The sequence below is a fragment of the Pristiophorus japonicus genome, chromosome 20 (genome assembly GCF_044704955.1).
Source record: "Pristiophorus japonicus isolate sPriJap1 chromosome 20, sPriJap1.hap1, whole genome shotgun sequence".
NCBI classification, from domain to species: Eukaryota; Metazoa; Chordata; class Chondrichthyes; family Pristiophoridae; genus Pristiophorus; species Pristiophorus japonicus.
This window is the reverse complement of record NC_091996.1, coordinates 94,149,237-94,163,905: the sequence shown is the minus strand read 5'-3', so window position 1 is coordinate 94,163,905 and position 14,669 is coordinate 94,149,237. Positions and strand designations below refer to the sequence as shown.

The 14,669-nt window shown below is 55.9% G+C and overlaps 1 protein-coding gene and 1 long non-coding RNA gene across 3 annotated transcripts in view; one reads left to right on the top strand and one right to left on the bottom strand.

Moving 5' to 3' along the window:
• Positions 1-3,092: 3,092 nt before the first annotated feature.
• The window catches only part of LOC139232700 (solute carrier family 35 member G3-like), a 261,262-nt gene continuing 249,685 nt past the window's right edge, over positions 3,093-14,669 (bottom strand). For both annotated transcript variants that reach the window (XM_070863178.1, XM_070863180.1), the window contains one exon: positions 3,093-4,243. In XM_070863178.1, coding sequence (XP_070719279.1) covers positions 3,113-4,243 — 1,131 coding nt within the window. In that variant the 3' untranslated portion in view covers positions 3,093-3,112. The remainder of the gene's footprint in view (positions 4,244-14,669) is intronic.
• LOC139232704 (uncharacterized) overlaps positions 13,231-14,669 on the top strand; it is a 72,774-nt gene continuing 71,335 nt past the window's right edge. The window contains exons 1-2 of the long non-coding RNA XR_011588077.1: positions 13,231-13,267; positions 13,482-13,670. This is a non-coding gene — a long non-coding RNA (uncharacterized lncRNA). The remainder of the gene's footprint in view (positions 13,268-13,481; positions 13,671-14,669) is intronic.

Below are 14,669 nucleotides of genomic sequence, written 5' to 3'. Positions count from 1 at the left end.
GCGCGGCGCTCCCTCAGTACTGCCCCTCCGACAGCGCGGCGCTCCCTCAGTACTGCCCCTCCGACAGCGCGGCGCTCCCTCAGTACTGCCGGTCCGACAGTACGGCGCTCCCTCAGTACTGCCCCTCCGACAGTGCGGCGCTCCCTCAGTACTGCCGATCGGAGACGCGAATCAGAAAGATATGGCTTTGATCCCCACTTCCTGTGAATTAACTCATCTTACCTTGGAGGGGAGGGGGAGCTATGTTTGCCCCAGAAGCCCCAACAACAACAACTTGCATTTATATAGCGCCTTTAACAAAGTAAATCATCCCAAGGAGCTTCACAGGAGTGATTATCAGACGCAATTTGACACCAAGCCACAGAAGGAGATATTTGGACAGGCGACCCAAAGCTTGGTCAAAGTGGTCGGTTTGAAGGAGCGTTTTAAAGGAGGAGAGAGAGGTGGAGAGGTTTAGGGAGGGAGTTCCAGAGCTCGGGGCTCAGGTAACAGAAGGCACGGCCACCAATGGTGGAGCGATTATAATCAGGGATGCTCAGGAGGGCAGAATTAGAGGAGCGCAGACATCTCGGGGGGGGGGGGGGGGCGGTTGTCGGGCTGGAGGAGATTACAGAGATAGGGAGGGGTGTAGGGCTGGAGGGGGTTACAGAGATAGGGGGGGCTGGAGGAGGTTACAGAGATAGGGAGGTGTGTAGGGCTGGAGGAGGTTACAGAGATAGGGAGGGGTGTAGGGCTGGAGGAGGTTGCAGAGATAGTGAGGGTGTAGGGGCAGAGGAGTTTGCAGAGATAGGGAGGGGTGTAGGGGTTGGAGGAGGTTACAGAGATAGGGAGGGGTGTAGGGCTGGAGGAGGTTACAGAGATAGGGAGGGGTGTAGGGCTGGAGGAGGTTACAGAGATAGGGAGGGGTGTAAGGCTGGAGGAGGTTACAGAGATAGGGAGGGGTGTAAGGCTGGAGGAGGTTACAGAGATAGGGAGGGGTGTAAGGCTGGAGGAGGTTACAGAGATAGGGAGGGGTGTAGGGCTGGAGGAGGTTGCAGAGATAGTGAGGATGTAGGGGCAGAGGAGTTTGCAGAGATAGGGAGGGGTGTAGGGGCTGGAGGAGGTTACAGAGATAGCGAGGGGTGTAGGGGATGGGGGAGGGGATTACAGAGATAGGGAGGGCTGTAGGGGGTTTCAGAGATAGGGAGGCATGTAGGGGCTGGAGGGGGTTACAGAGATAGGGAGGGTTGTAGGGGGTTACAGAGATAGGGAGCGGTGTAGGGGCTGGAGGAGGTTACAGAGATAGGAAGGGCTGGAGGGGTTACAGAGATAGGGAGGGGTGTAGGGGCGGGAGGAGGTTACAGAGATAAGGAGGAGCGAAGGCCATGGAGGGATTTGAAGACGAGAATGAGAATTGTTGCATATTTCTGCTACACTCTGCAGTGCATCCCATGTCCTGCGGGTGGTGGTGTTGAGCCGCACTGCCGGTGGGCCCGACAGCACCGCCCAGAGGTGGAGAACGGTACTGGCGCGTCGCCGGCCCTGAATGTTGCATACAGGGGCTACGGCTGGAAAACTGCCCCTGATTGTAAGCCCAAACAATCTGTCAAAACACGCAGATGCACGAGTTAGATGTGGCCCTCATGGCTAAAGGGATCAAGGGGTATGGAGAGAAAGCAAGAAAGGGATACTGAGGTGAATGATCAGCCATGATCCTATTGAATGGCTCGAAGGGAGGAATGGCCTACTCCTGCACCTACTTTCTATGTTTCTATCCCTAATTTCCCTCGAGAAGTTGGTGGTGAGCCGCTTTCTTGAACCGCTGCAGTCCGTGCGGTGAAAGTGCTCCTACAGTGCTGTTAGGGAGGGAGTTCCAGGATTTTGACCCAACGATGAAGGAATGGCCGATATATTTCCACGTCAGGATGGTGAGAAGAATAAAGAAAGAAAGAGTTGCAATTCTACAGTGCCATTCACGACCACCGGATGTCCCAAAGCGCTTTACAACCAATGAAGTACTTTTTTACTTCAAGAACGGCGCTCCCTCAGTACCACCCCTCCGACAGTGCGGCGCTCCCTCAGCACTGCCCCTCCGACAGCGCAGCGCTCCCTCAATTCTGCCCCTCCGACAGTGCGGCACTCCCTCAGTACTGTCCGTCCGACAGTGCGGCGCTCCCTCAGTACTGCCCCTCCGACAGTGCGGCGCTCCCTCAGTACTGCCCCTCCGACAGTGCATTGCTCCCTCAGCACTGCACCGGGAGCATCAGCCTAGATTTATTGCTCAACTCCCTGGAGTGGGACCTGAACCCACAACCTTCTGACTCAGTGGCGAGGGTTCTGTCCCCGGAGCCACAGCTGACTCCAGGTGTGTGTGACTCGGAGGGGAACGTGGAGGTGGTGGTGTTCCCATGCGCCTGCTGCCCTTGTCCTTCTGGGCGGCCGAGGTCGCAGGTTTGTGAGGTGCTGCCGAAGAAGCCTTGGCGAGTTGCTGCAGTGCATCTTGTAGACGGTATTTTCATGAGTTGGGGAGTCTAGGATTAGGGGGCATAGCCTGAAAATTAGAGCCAGGCCGTTCAGGAGTGAAATTAGGAAACACCTCTACACGCAAAGGGTCGATATTTGGAACTCTCTTCCGCAATTGATGCTGGGTCAATTGTTAATTTTAAATCCGAGAGTGATAAGATTTTTGTTAACCAAAGGTATTAAGAGATACGGGGCAAAGGTGGATAGATGGAGTTAGGTCGCAGATCAGCCTTGGTTCCATTGAATGGGGGAACAGGCTCGAGAGGCTGAATGGGTCTCCTCCTGTTCCTGTGTAACAGGCTCGAGGGGCTGAATGGGCCTCCTCCTGTTCCTGTGTAACAGGCTCGAGGGGCTGAGTGGGCCGCCTCCTGTTCCTGTGTAACAGGCTCGAGGGGCTGAATGGACCTCCTCCTGTTCCTGTGTAACAGGCTCGAGGGGCTGAATGGGCCTCCTCCTGTTCCTGTGTAACAGGCTCGAGGGGCTGAATGGGCCTCCTTTTGCTCCGATATAGAAATGCGGGTCTAAGTTGTGAGTTTGAATCAACCGACGCAAAACAGACAAAAAACCCACGGCTGCCAGGGTCGGTGCATACAAAATTAAAATTTTAATATCATTTTGTTTGGCTCGAGTTCTCCTCCTTCTTGGGGACGATGTTCTGGGCGGTGATGACCAGGATGCTGCTGATGATGATGGTGGCCCCGCTGATGTCGAAGTGTGTGACGGGCTCGTGCAGCACGAAGTACTGGACCACCATGGTGACCACCACCTCGGAGTGCAGGAAGGCGCAGACCAGGGCCGGGTGGGTCTTGGTCACCGCATAGTTGGCGCAGAAGAAGGAGACCAGAGCCAGGAAGGTGAGGCCGGTCACGCAGGTCCAGGTGAGGGCGTCGGCGGGCACCACCGGCGTCTGGAGCAGGGGCATGAGGGGGGCGCAGAGCAGGCTGCCCACTGCCCCGAAGGCAAAGGCCGCCGTCAGCAGTTTGGAGGGGTGTGTCAGGCTGCGGAAGATCATCAGAGCCATGGCCAGGGCCAGGCCGCCCAGCATGGCCAGGATGTAGCCAAAGATGTCGGACAGGCGAGAGCCCTTGTCCAGGCTGTTCAGGCCGGGCACCACGATCAGCCCCAGGCCCAGCATGCTGCCCGTCAGTCCCACCCAGTCGAAGGCGCTCAGGCGGTAGCTGTTGATGACCAGCGCCATCAAGGTGGAGCAGAGGGTGGAGGTACCCTTGCGGACGGTGGCCGCGTTGCCGGCCGGGATAACCATGAAGGAGCTGTAGGCGCAGGCGATGGACACCACGTTGATGAAGGCGTGCACGAAGACCGAACGCCAGGCCTCGCGGGGCCCGAACAGCGGCATGCGCCGCAGCTTGATGACCAGGCCCAGCGTCATGTGGATCAGGCAGCGGAACAGCAGGATCTCCAGCGAGGGCACCCGCGAGGACTCGTAGGCAATGCGGGTAAAGGGGGCCACGAAGCCGGCCGGCACCCCGCCCCCGAACAGGGCCACCAGCAGCCCCTTCACACTGTCCGACTGGCAGCAAGTCCACCAGTGCTTGGCCGAGCCCCCCTCCTCCTCCGCTCCGCCTGGGAGCACAGCCCCGAGGCCCCAGCTGCTCCCTCCGTTCTCCTCCTCCTCGCTCCTCTCCCCCGCCACGTCCACTCCGCCGGTGCTCGTCCCTTCCTCGTCATTGTCCGTCGTCAACTGCATCGGAGTGAGGAGCCCGGGAATACTCGCTGGCACCTGGGGGTGGGAGAACAGGAGAGATAGACAGTGAAGATAATGTTCATAGACCTTGGTTAGACCACATTTGGAGCATTGTGCATAGTTCTGGTCTCGCTATACCTTGGTTAGACCACACTTGGAGCACGGTGCACAGTTCTGATCTTCATATACCTGGGTTACACCACACTTGGAGCACTGTGCACAGTTCTGGTCTCCGTATACATTAGTTAGTACACACTTGGAGCACTGTGCACAGTTCTGGTCTCCATGTACCTTGCTTAGACCATACTTGGAGCACTGTGTACACCCTGGTTAGACCACACTTGCAACACTGTGCACAGTTCTGGTCAACATATACCTTGATTAGACCACACTTGGAGCACTGTGCACAGTTCTAGACTCCATATACCTGGGTTAGATCACACTTGAAGCACTGTGCACAGTTCTAGTCTCCATATACCCTTGGTTAGACCACACTTGTAGCACTGTACACAGTTCTAGTCTCTGCATACCTTGGTTAGACCACACTTGGACCGCTGTGCACAGTTATGGTAGAAACATAGAAAATAGGTGCAGGAGCAGGCCATTCAGCCCTTCTAGCCTGCACCGCCATTCAATGAGTTCATGGCTGAACATGAAACTTCAGTACCCCATTCCTGCTTTCTCGCCATACCCCTTGATCCCCCGAGTAATAAGGACTTCATCTAACTCCCTTTTGAATATATTTAGTGAATTGGCCTCAACTACTTTCTGTGGTAGAGAATTCCACAGGTTCACCACTCTCTGGGTGAAGAAGTTTCTCCTCATCTCGGTCCTAAATGGCTTACCCCTTATCCTTAGACTGTGACCCCTGGTTGTGGACTTCCCCAACATCGGGAACATTCTTCCTGCATCTAACCTGTCTAAACCCGTCAGAATTTTAAACGTTTCTATGAGGTCACCTCTCATTCTTCTGAACTCCAAGCCCAGTGAATACAAGCCCAGTTGATCCAGTCTTTCTTGATAGGTCAGTCCCACCATCCCGGGAATCAGTCTGGTGAATCTTCGCTGCACTCCCTCAATAGCAAGAATGTCCTTCCTCAAGTTAGGAGACCAAAACTGTACACAATACTCCAGGTGTGGCCTCACCAAGGCCCTGTACAACTGTAGCAACACCTCCCTGCCCCTGTATACCGTGGTTAGACCACACTTGGAGCACGGTGCACAGTTCTGGTCTCCATATACCTGTGTTAGACCACACTTGGAGCACTGCGCACAGTTCTGGTCTCCATATACCTGTGTTAGACTACACTTGGAGCACTGTGCACAGTTATGGTCTCCGTATACTGTGGTTAGACCACACTTGGAACACTGTGCACAGTTCTGGTCTCCGTATACCTGGGTTAGACCGCACTTGCAGCACTGCGCACAGAACTGGTCCCCATATACCTTAGTTGGACCACACTTGGAGCACTGTGCACAGTTATGGTCTCCGTATACTGTGGTTAGACCACACTTGGAACACTGTGCACAGTTCTGGTCTCCGTATACCTGGGTTAGAACACACTTGGAGCACTGTGCACAGTTCTGGTCTCCATATACCTGGGCTAGACCACACTTGGAGCATTGTGCACAGTTCTGGTCTCTGTATACCTTGGTTATACCATGTTTGGAGGACTGTGCACAGTTCTGGACACCATATACCTTGGTTATACCATATTTGGAGCACTGTGCACAGTTCTGGTCTCCATATCCCTTGGTTAGACCACACTTGCAGCACTGTGCACAGTTCTGGTCTCTGTATACCTGTGTTAGACCACACTTGGAGAACTGCGCACAGTTCTGGTCTCCATATACCTGTGTTAGACCACACTTGGAGCACTGTGCACAGTTATGGTCTCCATATATCTTGGTTAGACCATACTTAGAGCACTGTGCACAGTTTTGGTCTCCATATACTCTAGTTAGATCACACTTGAGCACTGTGTACAGTTCTGGTCCCAATATACCTTGGTTAGACCACACTTGCAGCACTCTGCATAGTTCCGGTCTCCATAGACCTTGGTTCGACCACACTTGGAGCAACGTGCATAGTTCTGGTCTCCGTATACTGTGGTTAGACCACACTTTGAACACTGCGCACAGCTCTGGTCTCCGTATACGTTGGTTAGACCGCACTTGGGAGCGCTGTGCACAGTTCTGGTCTCCATAGACCTTAGTTAGACCACACTTGGAGCACTCTGCACAGTTCCGGTCTCCATATACCAGTTTGATCACACTTGAAGCACTGTGCACAGTTCTAGTCTCCATATACCCTTGGTTAGAGCACACTTGGAGCACTGTGCACAGCTATGGTCTCCGTATATCTAGGTTAGACCACACTTTGAGCACTGTGCAGTTCTGGTTTCCATATCCCTTGGTTAGGCTACACTTGGAGCACTGCGCACAGTTCTGGTCTCCATATACCTTGGTTAGATCGCACTTGGAGCACTATGCACAGTTCTGGTCTCCATCTACCTCGGTTGGACAACACTTGGAGCACTGTGCACAGTTATGGTCTCCATATACCTGTGTTAGACCACACTTGGAACAATGTGCACAGTTCTGATCTCCATATACCTGTGTTAGACCACACTTGGAGCACTGCGCACAGTTCTGGTTTCCATAGACCTTAATTAGACCACACTTGGAGCACTGTGCATAGTTCCGTTCTCCATATACCAGCTAGACCAGACTTTGAGCACTGTGCACAGTTCTGGTCTCCATATACCCTTGGTTAGACCACACTTGCAGCACTCTACGCAGTTTTGGTCTCTATATACCTTGGTTAGACCACACTTGGAGCACTGTGCACAGTTACGGTCTCCGTATACCTTGGGTAGACCGCACTTGGTGCACTGTGCACAGTTCTGGTCTTCATATACCTTGGTTAGACCGCACTTGGAGCACTGTGCACAGTTCTGGTCTCCGTATACCTGGGTTAGACCGCACTTGCAGCATTGCGCACAGTTCTGCTCTCCATATACCTGTGTTAGACCACACTTGGAGCACTGTGCATAGTTCCGTTCTCCATATACCAGCTAGACCAGACTTTGAGCACTGTGCACAGTTCTGGTCTCCATATACCCTTGGTTAGACCACACTTGCAGCACTCTACGCAGTTTTGGTCTCTATATACCTTGGTTAGACCACACTTGGAGCACTGTGCACAGTTATGGTCTCCGTATACCTTGGGTAGACCGCACTTGGTGCACTGTGCACAGTTCTGGTCTTCATATGCCTTGGTTAGACCGCACTTGGAGCACTGTGCACAGTTCTGGTCACCGTATACCTGGGTTAGACCGCACTTGCAGCATTGCGCACAGTTCTGCTCTCCATATACCCTGGTTAGACCACACTTGGAACACTGCGCACAGTTCTGGTCTCCATATACCTGTGTTAGACCACACTTGGAGCACTGTGCACAGTTCTGGTTTCCATAGACCTTAGTTAGACCACACTTGGAGCACTGTGCACAGTTCTGGGCTCCATATACCCTGGTTAGACCACACTTGCAGCACTGTGCACAGTTCTGGTCTCCATATAGCTGGATTAGACCACACTTTAAGCACTGCGCATGGTTCTGGTCTCCATAGATCTAGGTTAGACAACACTTTGAGCTCTGTGCACAGGTCTGGTTTCCATATACCTCAGTTGGACAACACATACAGCAACATGCACAGTTCTGATCTCCATATCCCTTGGTTAGACCACATTTGGACCACTGTGCACAGTTCTGGTCTTCATATACCTTTGTTAGACCGCACTTGGAGCGCTGTGCACAGTTCTGTCCTCCGTATACCTGGGTTAGACCGCACTTGCAGCATTGCGCACAGTTCTGGTCTCCATATACCTTAGTTAGACCACACTTGGAGCACTGTGCACAGTTCTGGTCTCCATGGACCTTGAAAAGAGAACTATAACCACTGCCGTAATCGCGGGACCGGTAACGTGTGAAACTCAAAGAGATTGCACTCACCCCAGCCCCCTTCACAATGATGGAGGGATAGGGAGGGTGTCGAGATCACAAGACTCAGAGATCTGCTGTGACATCATAAACACAGGCCTACTCACACTCAGTGACCTCACCAAACATCCCTGCCCCCCCACCCCCGCGGCAAGTCAGCAGGGCAAACAAGTATCTCCAGAAATAGTCTGGTGCGAGTTACGGACTGGAGTCTAACCAGTGGTTTTGGAGAGCTTACAATAACGGCTCCTCCCGTCTGTGCTCCTTCGAAAGTGGGGATCGGTGGGAATGAGCGGGGAGGCGACATGCCGTACAGTCCGGGCCTGCACATTCTGGTATCAAAAGGCAAAAATTATACGCTTCCATTCTTGGCCACTCATCGGGTAGGGGAGAACACCAGCGGCAGGTCACGGCCATGAAAGGAGCGGTGAGAGGCGGCCTGGGAGCAGCGTGGAGGCGTGCACTTCAGAGAGCAGTGCAAGCTGGTGCAGGAGGTCGCGGCAGCGAAGAGTGACGTGATCAAGGTCCAGCTCAGTGATTGGAGCGCGGGCAGGTACAGCAGGAGCGGCGAGGTCGGGGCGAAGGAACGGCGAGAGACTGTGGAGGGAAGTGATCGGGGCCCAGGAGAGGTGAGAGACTGTGGAGGGAAGTGTACAGGCCCCAGAAGAGGCGAGAGTTCGGGGCCCAGAAGAGGCGAGGGCCCAGGAGCAGCACGGGCCCAGCTCACACTGCGATATGTGCGCGCACTCAGTCCGTGCAGCAGAGCTGGTCTCCAGTCGTCCTGGTTAACCCTTGCCACTGGATCAAGACCTAGCTCTGTCAAGCCCGTGTGGTGGCTGGTGTGCAACGGCCGCCCCACGTTAAAAAAATCCACGCACAGGCATCTTCCACCCTTCAGGATGTAGTTCAGGATCTGGAATATTAGGTCCTTCATTGAAATAACTGTGAACTCATCCCTTTTTTGGCGTGGAAGCAAGTCATCCTCGATTCGAGGGACTGCCTATGATGATGAGGGGAGAGGAGTGGGGGTAACTTTGGGGGTTAGTACTGGGTGGAGATAGGGGAAGGTTTGGGGGTCGTGGGGAGTTGGGAGTGAAATGTATTTGCTTCATGGGTTCTTTGCTTAAGAATTCATCGCAACACATTGCTAATCAGAACTAGTTGGTTTATTCGCAAAAGGTTTAACAATTACATGAACACATTACCGGTTCATCCACCAGGCTCACAACCACCTGCCCCATCGTGGATCCCCCGAACCCAACTGGCCGGGGTTTTATTGAGTCCTGCGAATGTCATGTGACTGACTAAGCCACTCACAATGCAACAGCTCCACAAACCTGTGAGCATCCTCACGGGCATACATTACACTCGCCTGTATGTTATATGGAGAAAGTGTGTGGGGATTGAGGGGGGCGGGTTCTGGGGGTGTGGAAGTTGAGTTTGCGCTCAGGTACAGCACGGGGTTAGATACAGAGTAAAGCTCCCTCTACACTGTCCCATCAAACACTCCCAGGGCAGGTACAGCACGGGGTTAGATACAGAGTAAAGCTCCCTCTACACTGTCCCATCAAACACTCCCAGGGCAGGTACAGCATGGGTTAGATACAGAGTAAAGCTCCCTCTACACTGTCCCATCAAACATTCCCAGGGCAGGTACAGCACGGGGTTAGATACAGAGTAAAGCTCCCTCTACACTGTCCCATCAAACACTCCCAGGGCAGGTACAGCACGGGTTAGATACAGAGTAAAGCTCCCTCTACACTGTTCCATCAAACATTCCCAGGGCAGGTACAGCACGGGGTTAGGTACAGAGTAAAGCTCCCTCTACACTGTCCCATCAAACAGTCCCACAGTGCGGCGCTCCCTCAGTACTGCCCCTCCGACAGTGCGGCGCTCCCTCAGTACTGCCCCTCCAACAGTGCGGTGCTCCTTCAGTACTGCCCCTCCGACAGTATGGCGCTCCCTTAGTACAGCCCCTCCGACAGTGCGGCGCTCTCTCAGTCCCGCCCCTCCGACAGTGCAGCACTCCCTCAGTCCCGCCCCTCCGACAGTGCGGCGCTCCCTGAGCACTGCACAGGTGTATAGGCCTGATTTATGGGCTCGGATTTCTGGAGTGGGACTTGAACCTTCTGAATCAGTAGCGAGAGAGAGAGCTGCCTACTGAGCCACGGCTGACACTGTGCTTAATGCGCAAGCACCAATTTTACAACTTAAATTTTGGTTGAGGGAATCTTTACCGCTGGGAGTCTCAGGTTTGCTGTAATATGGCTGTGGGATGTGGGATTGTTGGGGTGACTCTTCTTTATGCAGCCCGGCCTGCAACAGAAGGACTTGTGTTTATCTTGGCTCATGGAGACATGAATCCACCCTCTTACATTGTGGGCCAGATTCCAGAGAGCTCGTTTCAGCAAACACTCCACTGAGTATGTGCCGCTCTGACGGAGTACTGAGGGAACGTCGTACTGTGCTGTCAGAGGGGCAGTACTGAGGGAGCGCCGCATTGTTCGGAGGGGCAGTACTGAGGGAGCGCCGCACTGTCGGAGGGGCAGTACTGAGGGAGCGGCGCACTGTCAGAGGGGCAGTACTGAGGGAGCGCTGCACTGTCAGAGGGGCAGTAGTGAGGGAGCGCCACGGTGTTGGAGGGGCAGTACTGAGAGAGCGCCGCATTGTTCGGAGGGGCGGTACTGAGGGAGCGCCGCACTGTCGGAGGGGCAGTACTGAGGGAGCGCCGCACTGTCGGAGGGGCAGTGCTGAGGGAGCGCCACACTGTCGGAGGGGCAGTACTGAGGGAGTACCACACTGTTGAAGAGGCGGTACTGAGGGAGCGCCGCACTGTCGGAGGGGCAGTCTTTCAGATGAGACGTTAAATGCAGGCCCCGTTTGCCCCCTCAGTTGAGCGTAAAAGATCCCAGAGCACAATTTCGAAGAAGAGCAGGGGATTTCTCCCCCGGTGTCCTGGAGCCAATATTTATCCCTCAAAAACAACATCACTAAAAACAGATTATCTGGGTCATTCTCTCTTGCTGTTTCTGGGAGCTTGCTGTGCCCAATATGGTGTTTCCCACATTACAATAGTGACTACACTCCAAAAAAAAAGTACTTCATTGGCTGTGAGGCGCTTTGGGACGTCCTGAGGTGGTGAAAGGCGCTATAGAAATGCAAGTCTTTTACCTCAGTCCCCACACCGCCCCCCCATACCCCACTCTCCCCACGTACCCCACTCTACCCCTTGCCACCCGTAACCCACTCTCCCTCCCCACCCATACCTCACTCCCCCCGCCCCCATACCCCACTCTCCCCTCTGCCCCGTACCCAACTCTCCCTCCCCCTCTGACCGCACTCTCCCCCCGCCCCCTGTACTCCACTCTCACCCGCCGCCCATACCCCATTCTCCCCTCCGCCCCCGTACCCCACTCTCCCTCCCCACCCATACCTTACTCCCCCCGCCCCCATACCCCACTCTCGCCCGCCCCCCGTACCTCACGCCCCCCTCCCCCGCATACCGCACTCTCCCCCCGCCCCCTGTACTCCACTCTCCCCGCCTCGTACACCACTCTCCCCCCGCCCCTCCCGTACCTCACGCCCCCTCCCCCCGTACCTCACTCTCCCCCCGCCTCCCATACCCCATTCTCCTTCCACCCCCGTACCCCACTCTCCCCCCGCCCCCCCGTACTCCACCCTACCCCGCCCCCATACCCCACTCTCCCCCCGACCCCGTACTCCACTCTCCCCCCACCCCCATACCCCACTCTCCCCCCGCCCCCCCGTACTCCACCCTACCCCGCCCCCATACCCCACTCTCCCCCCGACCCCGTACTCCACTCTCCCCCCACCCCCATACCCCACTCTCCCCCGCCCCCTGTACTCCGCCCTACCCTGCCCCCGTACCTCACTCTCCCCCCGCCCCCCATACCCCATTCTCCTTCCACCCCCGTACCCCACTCTCCCCCCGCCCCCCCCGTACTCCACCCTACCCTGCCCCCATACCCCACTCTCCCCCCGCCCCCGTACTCCACTCTCCTCCCGTACTCCACCCTACCCCGCCCCCATACCCCACTCTCCCCCCTCCCCCTGTATTCCACCCTACCCCCGCCCTCATGCCCCACTCTCCCCCCGCCCCCTGTACTCCACTCTCCCCCCGCCCCCATACCCCACTCTCCCCGCCCCCCGTACTCCACTCCCCCCCCGCCCCTGTACTCCACTCTCCCCCCGCCCCCATACCCCACTCTCCCCCCGCCTCCATACCCCACTCTCCCCCTGCCCCCATACCCCACTCTCCCCCCGCCCCCATACCCCACTCTCCCCCCGTCCCCATACCCCACTCTCCCCCCGCCCCCCTGATGATACCATCATTGCCAAGCGGAAGGGAGGACGGTGGGTGGGGTGGGGGGAACGTGCCGGGGGTCTCGGGGCAGACCGGAGCCAGGTGAACAACCTATGGCGGCCCAGCCCCCCCAAACCTGAGCCGGTTCCCTTGACTACGAGTGGCAATTAGCGAGCCTGGTGCCGGAGGTGACCTCGTTTGACCTTGGTGCTTTTTTTGTGCATTCGGCTTCCAAAGGTGCGTTGCCAGAAGAATAAAAAAAACCTGGCAGGCCGCAGGAGAATTCAGGCAACTTTCAATTTGTTTACAGTCTCGCTCGAGAAAAAAAAATGGACGAAGCATTGAATTTTCTTGTGCTGGCCCATTTCTCTCTCTGTCTCTCTCTCTCTGTCTCTCTCCCTGTGGCCTATTCGATTTGCAAAGCAGTCGGAAGAAGAGGGGAGAGAGACAGCCAGCTTTAAGAGCCTGTCTTGTAGAGAGCGGTGGTGTGTGTGTGTGTGTGTGTGTGTGCGTGTTTTTATATCTCAGCTCTCTCTCTCTCTCTCTCCCTGCCTCTCTCGCTCGGCTCAACAGCTCGACAGGATTCTTGAAATTCTGCCTGTGTGCCAGACTGCAGCCCTCAGTACAATGCTTGGCAACGATTAGATGCTGGCTGGTGGGAGCGAGAGAGAGAGAGAGAGAGAGCGAGAGAGGAGCAGGCAGCTTAGAGAGGCTTGCTATTCACAGCAAGAAAGTAATTAGAGCTTTGCTGTTTTTTTGCTATATTACAAACACACACACACACGCACACACACACACACACACGCACACACACACACGCACACGCAGTGGAAACAGACTACGCTGGCTGAATCTTTCCCCCCCCCCCCCCTCCCCTCCTCCTTCTCTCTCTCTCTCCTTCTCTCTCTCTTCAGCATTTCAATCCGCCTGGGTTATTTTTCCTCCAGCTCTCGCTCGCCTGCTCTGGCTCAACAAAGTTACGGACATCAGCACAGAGCCCCGATGATGTCACGGTGAGAGTGAGCACGCAAGTGCAGAGATAGAGCCAGAGTCTTAGCATGAGGAGGACGGTGAAGGGAAGCCTCCATATTGGGACTCTGGGTTGCAGTTGTCCCAGCCCGATGGACACAATGCAGGTAAGGCCATCCCGGGAAGGGCGGGCGGGGAGCGGTGTGGGGGGGCGCGTGGGGCGGGCGACGGTGGGGGGGCGGCGGACCGCGGGGGAGAAAGCTGCAATCCCACTTCGCCCCCGATAACATTTATAGTAAAAATAAAAACAGCACGACATATGTATCGAGAGAGAGCATCGCTGTTGATCAGCCGGGTTGGGACGGAGATGGGTGGAAGAGTGGAGGGGGGGGGGGGGGGGGGGGGAGAGCGCATTAAGGTGCTGCGTACCAGCCTGACGGATTGCAATGACTCTTCCCCCCCCCCCCCCCCCCCCAACACCACCCCTTGCACAGTTACTGCGAGTGCTGCCTTTGGCAAAGAGACTGCGCGGACCCATCAAGGATCGCAGCAAAGGAAAGGTTTCTCTTGCAAAACACACACACACACAGGGCTGCTCAGCAAAGATTGTGTTTTGGCCGGGCGGGTAGGACCTCAAACATCGCCCGCCCACCCCGTCCTTCCCCGCCTCTCCCCCCAGCACCCCTGCCCTCCGACCAATTTCTCCTCAAGGCCACTTGCCGCTTGTCAATGTTGGGGTGCGCATTTTGGGGGTTGGGGAGGGCAGAGGTGGGGTATTAGAATCGAGTAGCGGGAGGGCTTGGGAGGTGAGGGATTGGGAGGGGTACCGTCGATGTTGGTGAGGAGTGCGGTCATGTGAATGAGTGGTGAGAGAGAGAGAAAAATTGCAACCCCCGCCTTCCCCCCATGGCAAACGGTTTTGTTTTTAATTGCGTGCGTCAGGGCCGCGAGGTTTGAGAGCGAGAGGAGCGGTGGGGGGGGTCCCCGGAGCGGACAAGTGAAGGGGTGGGGGGTGAGGGGCAGACATTCTATCTCCCACCCACCGCTGCGGGTGGCCAACGCATTGGCAGCAGGACTCGTGGGGGTGGGGGAAAGATCCCGCTCGTCTTCCAACCCCCCCACCCCGCCCCCCCGAACTTAAACCGACAAACAAGCCGCCAGATTTC